Below are 13,216 nucleotides of genomic sequence, written 5' to 3'. Positions count from 1 at the left end.
CATGTACTTGAGGATCCTAAGAAATGGCGGAAGGTCAATAAATCATGAGACATAAACTCAGGTCTGTGTAATTTCTCCAATTTGTAACTATTGTGTAGATTTTAGCCTATTTTGCTTTTCGCTCCCAAATCGTACTTATCAATCATTTAACCCCATCTCTTTGAACATGCTTATATGAGGATAATGTAACTATTATGAGAGTTATAGGCTTAGTTTGTATTTGTTTTGGTTGCATTTCGGGAACGAAAAGGGTATTTGGCCTATTTTTGCCTTTTCGCTCCCAAATCGTACTTATCGAGTCATTTAACCCCAAATTCTCTTTAACATGCTTATATGAGGTATAATGTAACAATTGTGTAGAGTTATAGGCTTGCATTTGTTGTTGGTTGCATTTCGGGAACGAAAAGGCATTTCGGGCCTATTTTTGCCTTTTCGCTCCCAAATCGTACTTATCGAGTCATTTAACCTACTGATGTATAATGTAACTAGTGTGTAGAGTTTAGTCATGCATTTTTGTTGGTTGCATTTCGGGAACGAAAAGGACATTTCAGGGCTATTTTCGCCTTTTTGCTCCCAAACCGTACTTATCGAGTCATTTAACCCCAAATTCTCTTTGAACATAATTATATGAGGCATAATGTAACTATTGTGTGAGTTATAGGCTTGCATTTGTTGTTGTTGCATTTCGGGAACGAAAAGGCATTTCGGGCCTATTTTGGCCTTTTCGCTCCGAAATCGTACTTATCGAGTCATTTAACCCCAAATTCTCTTGAACATGCTTATATGAGGTATAATGTAACTAGTGTGTAGAGTTATAGTCATGCATTTGTTGTTGGTTGCATATCGGGAACGAAAAGGGCATTTCGGGCCTATTTTTGCCTTTTTGCTCCCAAATCGTACTTATCGAGTCATCTAACCCCAAATTCTCTTTGAACATGCTTATAAGAGGTATAATGTAACTAGTGTATACTACACTTAGTTGTTCCATTAATTGTTAACCGGACCCGAAAAAACACTTGGCCGAAACTCGGCATGAAGTTCAATTTTTTCCGAACAAAATATAAGAATGTGAGTAACTTCTATCCGACCCGATGCGATTATTTTTGAACTTATGCGATTTTTGTCAATAACTGAAATAAACTGAAAAAAAAAAACTGAAAATAACCGCAACATATTTTCAAGACTATGGATTCAACCGTTGATTGGTTTAATTGTTTGGATAAAATTGGTTTCAACTGCAATTGAACTGAACTGAAAAGTTTGTTAACTGGACTGTTAATCATTTTAACTAGTACAAACTGAACTAATATGAATTGAACTGTTTGGTTATAACCATAACTAAACTGTTGAACTGAATTGACACCTCTAAACACCACCACTGCTGCCCTTCCTCCTTCGCCCCAACCCCACTCCACATTTCCACCCCTTCTTCTTCATCCTATTTTTCACTGCTCTGTAATATCAAAAAAAGAAAACTTAACATTCCTTTTTTTATGAACGAAACACCAATTTGTAAATATCTATTTCAGAATTTATAAATTGTAATTTAGAATTTATAAATCTAATTTAGAAAAGTGAAAAATTGCTTTAAATATATATGTATATATTAGGAATATAGAATATGTGAATATATCCATAATAATTAGCCATAAATATTATTTGCTAACGTGGACAAATTCGTGTCTAATATTAATTTTTTACTGTGGCCTTTTTATCAAAAAGGCTATCATCCCACAATATTTTGGCTAAGTAAAGCTACTGCCAAATCTTCTCATTAATATTAAAAGGAAACAAAACAACTCTCTACATAATATCTAATTATAGAACTGAAAACAAAAAGAAATACAAAAGGTGAGTGGTAAAACATGGCTCACTAGACCACTAGTCCACTAAACCATACTTAGTATTCTAAAAAACAAATACTAAAAACATGCTTTTTGATTTTTAGCCAGTGCTGCTAAGATTAAGCTAAGGAAGCACAACTAACTGACTAAATTTCTATCAACTGCTACATTGAAAGAATATTCTTAACAGGTAAAGGCAAGGAAAAGGAGGCAAATCCGTATATGACATTAATTTGCATGCATTATAGACGCGAGTCAATGGCTTTTTTGTTCATTTGAAGCTGATTATTCGAGGTTTTTACATCAAAGTTTTTTGCAATTGCCCGTAATTTTCCTTTCTGAACTTTTCCGGTAGAAGTCTTTGGGAGCTCCTTCACAAAACAAATCATTTTGGGTACCATATAGTGTGGAAGATTACCTCTACAATATAAGAGGACCTCTTGTTCTGTCACCCTTTTACTATGTGTTGCACTTTCCACCACAAACGCACAAGGGCTTTCACCCCATCGTGGATGTGGCATTGCCACAACCGCGACCTCGGATACATTTGGATGTCGAGAAATCACCCCTTCAACTTGCACACTACTAATATTTTCGCCACCCGAAATTATTACATCTTTTAATCTATCCATTATCTCTATATATCCATCAGGGTAGATCACACCTACATCCCCAGTATGGAACCACCCACCTGCAAATGCTTCTGAGGTTGCCTTGTCATTCTTAAAGTATCCCTTCATTATGCTACTACCGCGCAATACAATCTCCCCTGTTGTTTTCCCATCATGTGGCACACTTTGCATTGTGATTTGTATTTTACTCAACATCCGCTATGTTTAGTGCACTAATCCCCTGACGAGCCTTTAATCGTGCTCGTTCATCCTGTGAAAGGTGGTTCCACTTGCTCTGCCACTCGCACATTAATGCGCAACCTGTAGACTCTGTAAGGCCATAAGCATGCATCACATCAAAGCCTAACTCCTCCATCTCTTTTAATAACTTCGTTGGTGGAGAGGCTCCACCAGTAAGGACTTTAACTTGAGTCGACCTATTGAACTTCTCGCGATCTTTGGGATCGACCTGTTGAAGCATGTTTAACACGATGGGTGCGCAACACATGTGGGTAACCCCATAAAGTGCAATGCTTTGGTAAATTACAGACGCGGTTGTGTTGCGTATGCAAACATTAGTCCCACCTCTAGCCGCAATCCCCCATGTGAAAGTCCATCCATGACCATGGAACATTGGTACGGTCCACAAGTAAACAGGTTGCGTGCCCATTTCCCAACCTAATATCATGCTTAAAGTGCTTAGGTAAGTACCTCGATGACTATATACTACTCCTTTAGGTGATGATGTTGTACCAGAGGTGTAGTTAAGAGCAATGGGATCCCACTCATCCTCAAGTTTCATCGGTTCGAAATCTACATTTCCCGAGCTAATCAATTCTTCATAGTCTAGTTGAGTATCATACCTTCTGTTTAGATGAGCATCAACATTTGTCAAAGTAACAGAATTCTCGCTTATGTTAGGAGAATCAATCTCCCTAATGGTAACAATAGATAGTTTATGTGTTGAGTTTTTCGAAACTGAAGAATCGATCTCTAAGAGGCGAACTGCTTCGTAAGCCAAGGGGATGTACTCGTAGTCCACAAAAAAGATCTTAGCTTCCGAGTGGTTAAGAATAGCCTTGATAGTATTGGCATCAAGTCTAGTGTTGATGGTGTTTAGCACAGCACCAGCCATTGGCACTGCAAAGTGCATTTCGTACATTGCTGGTATATTTGGAGCCAATACTGATACCTGGCATTCAGGTTTGAGAAACGGAGAGCACTCAATTATTTAGAAGATAATTAGTTACATACACTTTGTGAAGGATATTAAAAGATGTTACATGATTTTTATTTTATGCAGAAAGAGAGGTTTCGGTAATTTAAAGTTTAGGTCGCTCTTTTCGCGAACTATAACGTAACCTTAACTGTTTAGATCGGTTATATACCGCTTAAGCGATTAACCGTTTTTCAGTACGTTTTTTCGGTTAACAATTAACCGTTATTTAAGTTATACTATTATGTTTTACTTAATGTATATATATATATATATAGATATATATTTTTTTTAATATTATTATATATACTCTAATATAAAATGTATTATCAAGTAGATAATAAATCTATTGGAATATATAACTAACACTAAGAATTCACTCTATTTCCTAATTATAGTGATTACATTAGTACTAGAGTTTCCAAATAATCACATGCTTCCTCTAATGGTTGTACCTTAGTAAGCAATATTAGAATTAATCTAATTGTTTGAAAATTGTTTCACAATAATTAAATAGAGATAAAAGATATTTTGATATTACGCTTAATTGTTTACTCCAAAATCATAACTGTAACCGTATCGTTTAACCTACCGTTAATATTATTGGTTCGGTAACCGTACCCTAAAAATACAAGTACTATTACATACCACTCATTTTGATCGATTTTATGGTATTTTGATACGGTTTTTTATGAACACCCTACTAGATTATACACGCATAAGATTTATATAATAGGAGAAAGCTAATAAAAAGCATACTGAATTTATAATAAAAAATTATAATGGGAATAATAATTTATATAGGTGGTTGTTGTGAAACCACAAGCACATAATTTTTTATAGCATTAAAATTTTTTTAAACGATATTAGATATTTAAAAACGTTGCTAGATTACTAAAAGTCATATATTCTAATAAGCATTCGCCATTTTCTAGTTATAGGGCCACATCCATTAAATATGTATATAGCTGTCCTTTTTGTTTTTTTTCCACATTTCTTTTTGGGCGTATTTTTTTTTTCTTTCTACTTTTTCTTTGTTTCTTATAAAAATAATCTATATGACTTTCCATGACTCATAACTTAAATTTGCCTTAGTTTCTACAGAGCGCAGTTGGAAATAAAAAAAAAGTGAACGTTGTAATATTAGTGAGGAATGCGTGCATTTTATCTAAAAAAAGGAAATTTTTTTTATAATTTTACGAAAGAATACATTATATAAATTTTAAACATTACTAATGAGATGGTCAGAGTATTCACAAGTATTAAAATAAATAACAATCTTGATATTACTCCAATGCAGGAATAGCACAATAATGAACAACAAATAACGAAAGTTCTATTGACTATCAATCTAGAAATAATAGCAAACAATAATAGAATATCAAATAAGAAAGCAGGAAAGAACACACCAGAAATTTTACGTGGAAACCCAAGAACTGGGAGAAAAACCACGAATCTGCACTAGGAATCGATGAATATTCAAGAAAGATTACAAAAGCACTCAAGAACTCTCTCTATAGCTTTTTCTCTCTCTAATTTGTGTTTAAAGATGAAGAATAATGAATAAACATAATTAGGGTTTATATTTATACCCACATTAATTAATAAGGAAAACCGGAAAACTCGTCCTCTCGGTTCGACGACCTGCGGGCGCAGGGTCAAAACCCGCGGGCGGACAGAAGTCGATAGAGAACGCTGCAGGACATCCTGCGGGCGCGGGATTTCGCGCGCGGGCGAACAGCAGCACTGCAGTGCTTCCTCCCGCAGACGTGCGGTCGCAGGCCCTCAAGCGCGGGTGAGTGCGGGCACCCCTCGAGCATCCCTCGAGCCACCCCTACTTCAATTCCTTCACCGTTTTTACTTCGACGCAACCTTTCTCCACACCCATACACCTCTATGAGCTTCATATAATACCATATACCCAACAGATTATGATCCAGATAACAATATAATTGAAATATATGTTGGATATGTGCTGAAAATCGTTGGAGAAACGAGTAGACGATTACGAGTGTTGAGTGTTGAGTGTTGAGTGTGTGTGTTGTGACAAAACGAGCCAAGCAAGTAGTGGAGTGCAAGCCACAAGCCATGGGTAGGTCGTGGTATTGCTAGCGAAGCCAAGAGCAGGCCATGGTGTCTACTAGCTTGTGACTGGGTGCACAACTTAAGGCCACAGGCTAGGCGCGGCTTCAGAGGAAGGCGACAACCTGGTCGTGGTGTTCCGTTGTTACAAGATTTTATTTGTTTTTCTACTCATAGGTTGTTTCCTATTGCATTAGGTTTCATTTTCACCCTAGTATAAATATGTTCGAGGGTGTTTTTTCATTGTATGTTGAGTGCGAAATATTCTTTAGATCTAGAGAGACTAAAGAATTCTCTTTGTATCATCATCTTATATTCAAAGTCTTAGTGGAGCATTTGTGGTTTTCTCTCTATTCAAGGGTTTTCACATTAAATCTTTTTGTATTCTTTATTGCTTTTTTTCCTTAATTCCTCATGTATATTATACTTTGCTTGCATGAATTATTAGTGCCTACGATACGAATTCCTAACAAGTGGTATTAAGAGCTAGGTTGAATGATTGTGCATATGCCTATGATGACAAGAAGATGAGGATCGATAAATTCGATGGTAAGGAATTTGGTTTCTCGAAGAAGCAGATTGAGGGTTATTTGTAACAAAAGACTTGTACCAACCTTTGCCTGAAAATAAGCCTGCTGCAATGAAAGATGAAGATTGGATAACGTTGGATGGGAATGAACTAGGTGTGGTTCGACGGATATTGGCAAAGAGTGTTGCCTTTAAAGTCAAGGATGTGAACTACGACAGGGTTTATCAAAGTTGTTTCAAACATGTACGAGAAGCCTTCTGTTGTGAATAAGGTATATGTGATGTGTCGATTGTTTAAACTTGAGATCATTGATGGTGAATCTACTACTGAATTTATTGATGATTTTTTTTCTATGTAATTGATTAGAAATATAAAAAAATCAAACCATTTACAACCTATCCCCTATAACTATGGAAGAACAAACCAACTAGGTTAGACTCTTCCGCTCTAGCCAGGGCAAAAAACTAGTTACAATATTCGCAACCCAAACCCACAAGGTATAAAACCACTGCTTATCAGTCTCAGAAATCGTTTTTGGCATAGCAATAAAAATTCTACACCTAACATGCTTTCTTATCAGACTAACCAAGCTCTATATAGTAGGAACCTTTAAATTTCATCTACTGTCTGCATACCAAACTCCATACACTTTTGCATTGCACGTAGCTTTCTGAAATTCAGATCTTCTATAATTACTAATCCACTTAATCAGTCTAGAGAGATCTTGAACTACCGTATGTATATCCATCCAGGTCTTGATCTGATCCAAGACTATCTTGCTGTAACTGCACTGAAAAATCAAATGCTCTTGAGTAAGCAATCAGGAGAAGCCAGCATGTAATATCTAGCTATCTTGTCAGCCGTATGCAACCTTCCCCCTCATAGCTAGCCAGGAAATAAATTTGTGTTTAGTAATACTTAGCCTGTTCCAGACAAAGTCATCCCAATGCACAATTGGTCTTGGCTTAGTTATTAATCTCTGCACAACATATTGAATAGAATAGTATTGAATATTCTGAGATTTAGCTCTACTATATAACAGCTTCAATTGGTCTTTCACAACACACAACCTTCTCTACTACCAACACCCCCCATTGGTAGGCTTGTAGATCCACCACTGCTCACCTTTGATGTAAATTGAGTGCACCTATCTCACCCACACACTATCTTTCTTCCTGGCTATATCCCAAACATGCTTTCCAAGACTAGTTAGGTTCTAGTTTGCCACATCTCTAAAACCAATCCCTCCTAAATGCTTGCTCTTACAAAGTTCAACCCAGGCCACATACCCTCCTTTTGAACAAAAATGATTGCCAGACTAGAGGAAAGATCTACAAACACCTTCAATGGCTTTAATTAAAGATGTGAGCCCAATAACCATGAACACTCATCAATACTGAGTTTAACCAATTGAACTCTACCAGAATATGAGAGAATTTTAGAGCTGTAAACCCTAATCTTAACTGTCATTTTGTCCACAAGACACGCACATTGGGCAGCTGAAATTCTTCTAGCATGAATAGGAACACCTAAGTATCTATCGCGGAGATTTTCTCTCTAAATCCCAGACACATCTTGAATTCTCCTCACTTCAATCTCATCCATGCCACAACAATAAAAATCTGATTTTTGCACATTGGTTTTCAACCCAAATGAATTAGAAAAGAGTCTAAAAGCTCTTAACATCAAAGAGACAGAAGAAAATTCCCCTTTATAGCATAAAATTAAATCATCATCAAAACTCAAATGGGTATGCTTCAGAGAAATACATCTAGGATAAACGTGATATTGCTCCATCTCACTCATTTTCCTTAGAATCCTAGCCAAATACTCCATACAAATAACAAACAAGAGGGGGGAAAGGGGATCATCCTGTCTCATGCCCCTCTTTAAAGCAAAGTAGCCATGCAATTCCCCATTTATCATCAGAGAGAAAGTAGGAGTGTAGACACATTCCATGACAATTTTCATAAAATTTTAAGGGAACTCAAGAGCCAACAACATGTCTTTAAGGAAAATCTAGTCGCACATTGATGCGCCCTTGATTTCAGCATTTGGCGAGCGGTGGCAGCCTGATACGAGTTCTTTTCACCTACCATTTGGGGAGATGACGATCATGATGCATGATGTGTGTGGCATATATTGCATATTCTAGTTGACGGGTTCATGGTTTATGACACCACTTCATTTGGTGCTCTTAGGGTTTGGTTGTTGACTCGATCGGTAGGACAGTTGCACACCTCGGGAGTCCATTTTGGGAAAAATGGTGTTATTTCGGCACAAGGGGTTGCTGAGATTCTGTCAGACACAGAACCACCTGCTCCATTGGAGAGATAACTGATGGGTATTATATGGTGGATTCTAGGGTGTTGTTTTTTCACAGATAATAGTGGATCGAAGTTGAGACCATTTGACCTTGTTGAGGCCAGGTCTCTAGATATCGTTCACACGTTCTCCTGGGGGTCGGCTACACTTGCGTACTTGTATTGTCAGTTGGGTGAAGCTAGTCATACCTCCACACAGTTGGGATCAACGGCTGTTTGACTTGGATTGCAAGCCACAAGCCATGGGTAGGTCGTGGTGTTGCTAGGGAAGCCATGGGCAGGCCGTGGTGTCTACTAGCTTGTGACTAGTTGCACGACTCAAGGCCACGGGATAGGCGTGGCTCGAGAAGAAGGCCATGGCCTTGCCGTGGTGCTCCCTAGCTATGGGATTTACTTGTGTTTTCTACTATGATTCGGTTTCCTATTGCATTAGGTTTTCATTTTAACTCTATTATAGATATATTTGAGGTTGTTTATTCATTGTATGCTTAGTGAGAAATATTTTTTGATGTAGAGAGACTATAGAATCCTAGAGAGGTTAGAGAGTCTAGAGAGATTCATGAATTCTCCTTGTATCATCATCTCATATTACAAGTCATAGTGCAGTGTTCATGGTTTTCTCCTTATTCAAAGTTTTCCACGTTAAATCTACTTGTGTTGCTTATTACTTTGATTTCTTAACAGGGCCGACGGAGGGGCGGCGCGACCGGGGCGACCGCGCAGGGCCTCCGCCAATTAGGGGCCCCAAAATCTGGTATGGTATATTATAACGACTCATCAAACAATGACAAGCAAAATTGCTTTGGTTTAGTGGCGAGTGCTTAGTAAATACAACCCTCAAGTCAGTGGTTCAATTCTTCACAATGACAGTTTTTTTTGAAAAAGCACTAGACATGGAGACACAACTTCCCACAATAATTACTATGTTTCCCCATAATAATAATTACTACTGTTTCCCATAATAATTACTACGACAATACTAATAATCCTTTCCTTTCCCCTTTTTCGGCCTTCTCACATTCTTTTCCTCTTAACGCCTACTTCTATTCTTATTTCTTTTCTTTCCACTTTTCTTTTTTTTTTTTCAATATTAATTCATTATATTGTTTCTTCTTTCTTATAATCTAGATTATTTTGCTCCTTCAAAAAAAATATACTAGGAGAAAAATTAGTTTTAGCCATCATCTATACTGAGTATTGTATGTACTCTGTATATATATAGAGAGTCAAAAGAAAGTGCCCAATTTTAAAAAATTGCACAGGGCCCCGAAAATCGTTACCACGACCCTGTTTCTTAATTCCTTTGTATATTATACTTTAATTACTTGATTTGTTAGCACCTAAGATACGAATTCCTAACAATATACTTATAGGAAGCCAAATGACAATGGTAACAAAATGATGCGCAAACAACACAGACTTATTATGATTTTATCATTGTTATTACCACAATTAAACAATAAATAAGAACCAAGGCTGAATAATGGTACTACTCCTCCATACTCATAATACAATATGTACTTTATAATATTCCTCAAAGGTTTGCCACCTTTCTCTCTATCCCTCATTTCCGCTCCTCTCCCCTCTGGCCTTAATTAGATTGGTTGATGTTTTTGGAGATCTCCGTATTACTAATTATAAATATAATAAGTAAAGTAATTGTGATAATCTAGCTTTACAGTCATATAGTTAAAAACGTTTACCAAAGAGATATGAATATTTTCCCCAAAACATGGGATTAGGAAAAAGTTCTTCTAAAAGAAACTTAAACCCTATGGATATTTTTTAATTTATTGGTAACTTGCAAATTTATTTTTGTTTACACATTATACAAGGCTAACATGCTCTAAATCAAGGGGCTCTGGCTTGTTTTTTGAATGGATTTTACAATGCCTATAACTATATATCTACCTTGGGAGCAGTGACAGTCTTTTTTTTATTTTTTGACATGTAGTAAGTAATTAATAGTCACATAAGTACCTTCATTAATTCTTTTTAGCCTGTGCAATGCATGTTGTAAATGTCGTTTTCCATAGTCAAGTTAAATGTTGAAAATAATATTTATCCGAGGTGGAAAGATTAGACCGAAATGTTGATTGCTACTACTTTCGTAGGGTAATGACAATCATATAGAAGTTCTTAAATTACTGCAAGATAAATAGACTGCTTCCCCTCAAAAATAAAAACAAAAACTAGACTGTTCTTTTTTCTCCTCCTTAACTTCAGAAAATGATCATGGAGAAAGTGAGTTTATTGTTTATCTATTCTGATCTACCAGATAGAAAATCAATCTTGGGTTAAATTAGCCTAGTTAATCCCAACAAGGAACTCACTGTACCATATTGTTCTTGATAATTTCAGTGGGAGAGAATATATGTAATTCATCTGTTCTTTTCTAATTGTAACATTTTTTTTAATCTAAAGTTCTATATTAATTGCAACATTTCCTTATTTGTAATATCTTCTCTCTATTTATCACATGGCACTCCCATTTTTTTTGTCTATCTTTATCTCTCTCTTTTTCACTCAAATTTCTTAGAAAATGTGTCATTAGGTAAGTTGCAATTATTATAAAGTGGAAGAACTCTTATATTGCAGAAATTTAGTGTTAGTTCATTATTTTGGTAAGTGAAATATGCAAAACTCACCACGTCATTTTTGGCTACGCCAAGGGAGCGGAGGGAAGAAGCGAGGCGTCGGCACCGGTCGTAGGTCTGCCGCCAGGTGAACCGAGCTCCACCGTATATGATGGAGTTACGGTCAGCATAAGACATAGCAGCTCTTTGTAAGAATGTGATTGGAGTTAGAGGTGTATAATTTGCCTCCCACTTTTCATTATTTTAGCTCAAGTATGTTTCACTTAGAAGTTGGTGATGAAACTAGTAGTGATGCTTAATTTCTGGGGTGATAAATCATAAATGAGGGAATTGCGTGGGAATGTTATAATTTATAGTGCAGAGTGTATTGATTAATGATTGACATCAGTTCTCACGGGTAGCTAAACAAAATGAAAAAGAAAATAAAAAAGGGTTTTGTATGCCCTTGCATAATTCAACTAATATTCATTCCATTTATAACGTATATAAGAAGGTGTTCTATAACTAGGCAAAATAACCACTTACTATAAAATAGGAAAAATAATCCCATAATAGATCATATTTAGTAGGTAGCCATATTGCCTCACTAAGTACACTAACATCAAGAATCTTAAGCAACTAACACATGCTCTTAAACAATAGTAACTAATCAACCACTAATTTGAAGCAATATTCCAATACACTTCCTTGCTTCATATTTTTGAGATATTTTCGAAGCAAGTCTCTTCAATATTCTTCAATATTGTGATGGACATCTGATCTCATCACTAACACAATTTTGTTGATGCACATTATCACCAACTTTCATTTAATAAGAGAATTTTATATGCAAAAACTGAGAAAGAGCGAAACCATTAAAGAATATGTGAGTAAGCTTATGAATATTGTTAATCAAATTAGTATTGTTCGCTGAAATATTTTCCAATGTGACAGTAGTTGATAAAATTGTACTCCCTCCGTTCCAAAATATAGTTCCCATTTTCATATTTAGTTCCACATTTTCCCGTAATTTGTCAAGAAAAATCGTATCCCATCATTTATTTGCTTCTTGAATTTTGTTTTTTCCTTTGTTTATTCAACCAAAAAGTTACAATTAATGTTCTTTCACCAATTCTTTTCCACTCCTTCTCCTAAAATCATCTTTTCCCATACAACATTTATTTAAATAAACAAAAAATCTTTACTATCCCTCTTAAATTACCATGAAAAATGGAAAATGGTAACTATATTTTGGGACGGAGGGAGTAGTAAGTGTTTCCGGAAAATATGAGTATATAATTTCCTCACTTGCACATTCTAAGGACCTATCCATAATAACATAGTCAGAGTTGGTCAATGCTCTTAATGCATTAGATCAACGGAGATCAATGGGGGAGGAAGAAAATGGAGAAAAAAAAAAGGGAAATGTACTAAAATGCAATGTAATCATTGCTACAAGATTGGTCATGAGTAAAAAGATTGTTGGCACAAGGGAAAGCCAAAATATTTCAAATGTCAAAACTTGGGCATTTGGCAAAGATTTATAGTTCCAAAATGAAGAGCAAAATAAGAAGCAAGAGACTGTGGCACAAGTGCCCATAGAAAAAATTTGTTTTAGGAGTGAAAAATGCAGCTTGGAGAGAAGTGCTCCAAATTCTAAAGATTAGAGGTTGTGATAATGTGCATCAACATCATTTGTATATGATGAGAAGTGCATCACAGATGAACAAATATGCTTGATTATTTATATTTATTAGACATTGAAGTAAAGGGATGTGTTAAAGTTAGAGCTTCAAAGTGTTTAGCTATTTAGTTTCCTTGATTTTAGCCGTTGATTGGTATTTTTAGTCAAATTAGTAAGTTTGGTAGTAGTGGGTACAATTATTGGCAATATCAACAACTACCCTGCGTAAGTAGGTAGTGAATGCTAGATTTTATATTATTTTGCTTTCTCAGTTTCTTTGTAGCCAATAAAAGGCATGTTTTGTTCCTAGTTTTTTTTTTTTTTATCCATATGAGCCACGAAGGCGGTAC

The 13,216-nt window shown here is 35.9% G+C and overlaps 1 protein-coding gene across 1 annotated transcript; it reads right to left on the bottom strand.

The window, feature by feature from the left end:
• Window positions 1-1,746: 1,746 nt before the first annotated feature.
• LOC104885453 (trans-cinnamate:CoA ligase, peroxisomal) lies at window positions 1,747-12,942 on the bottom strand. Its single transcript, XM_048641606.2, is given in 3 exon segments — window positions 1,747-2,663; window positions 2,665-3,647; window positions 11,255-12,942. Coding segments are annotated over 3 exon segments (1,686 nt in total). The 5' UTR covers window positions 11,381-12,942; the 3' UTR covers window positions 1,747-2,086.
• Window positions 12,943-13,216: the final 274 nt, after the last annotated feature.

Source organism: Beta vulgaris, chromosome 3 (assembly GCF_026745355.1).
Source record: "Beta vulgaris subsp. vulgaris cultivar EL10 chromosome 3, EL10.2, whole genome shotgun sequence".
Classification (NCBI taxonomy): Eukaryota; Viridiplantae; Streptophyta; class Magnoliopsida; order Caryophyllales; family Amaranthaceae; genus Beta; species Beta vulgaris.
The sequence above is the reverse complement of the archived record's forward strand: the minus strand, read 5'-3'. Positions and strand labels throughout refer to the sequence as shown.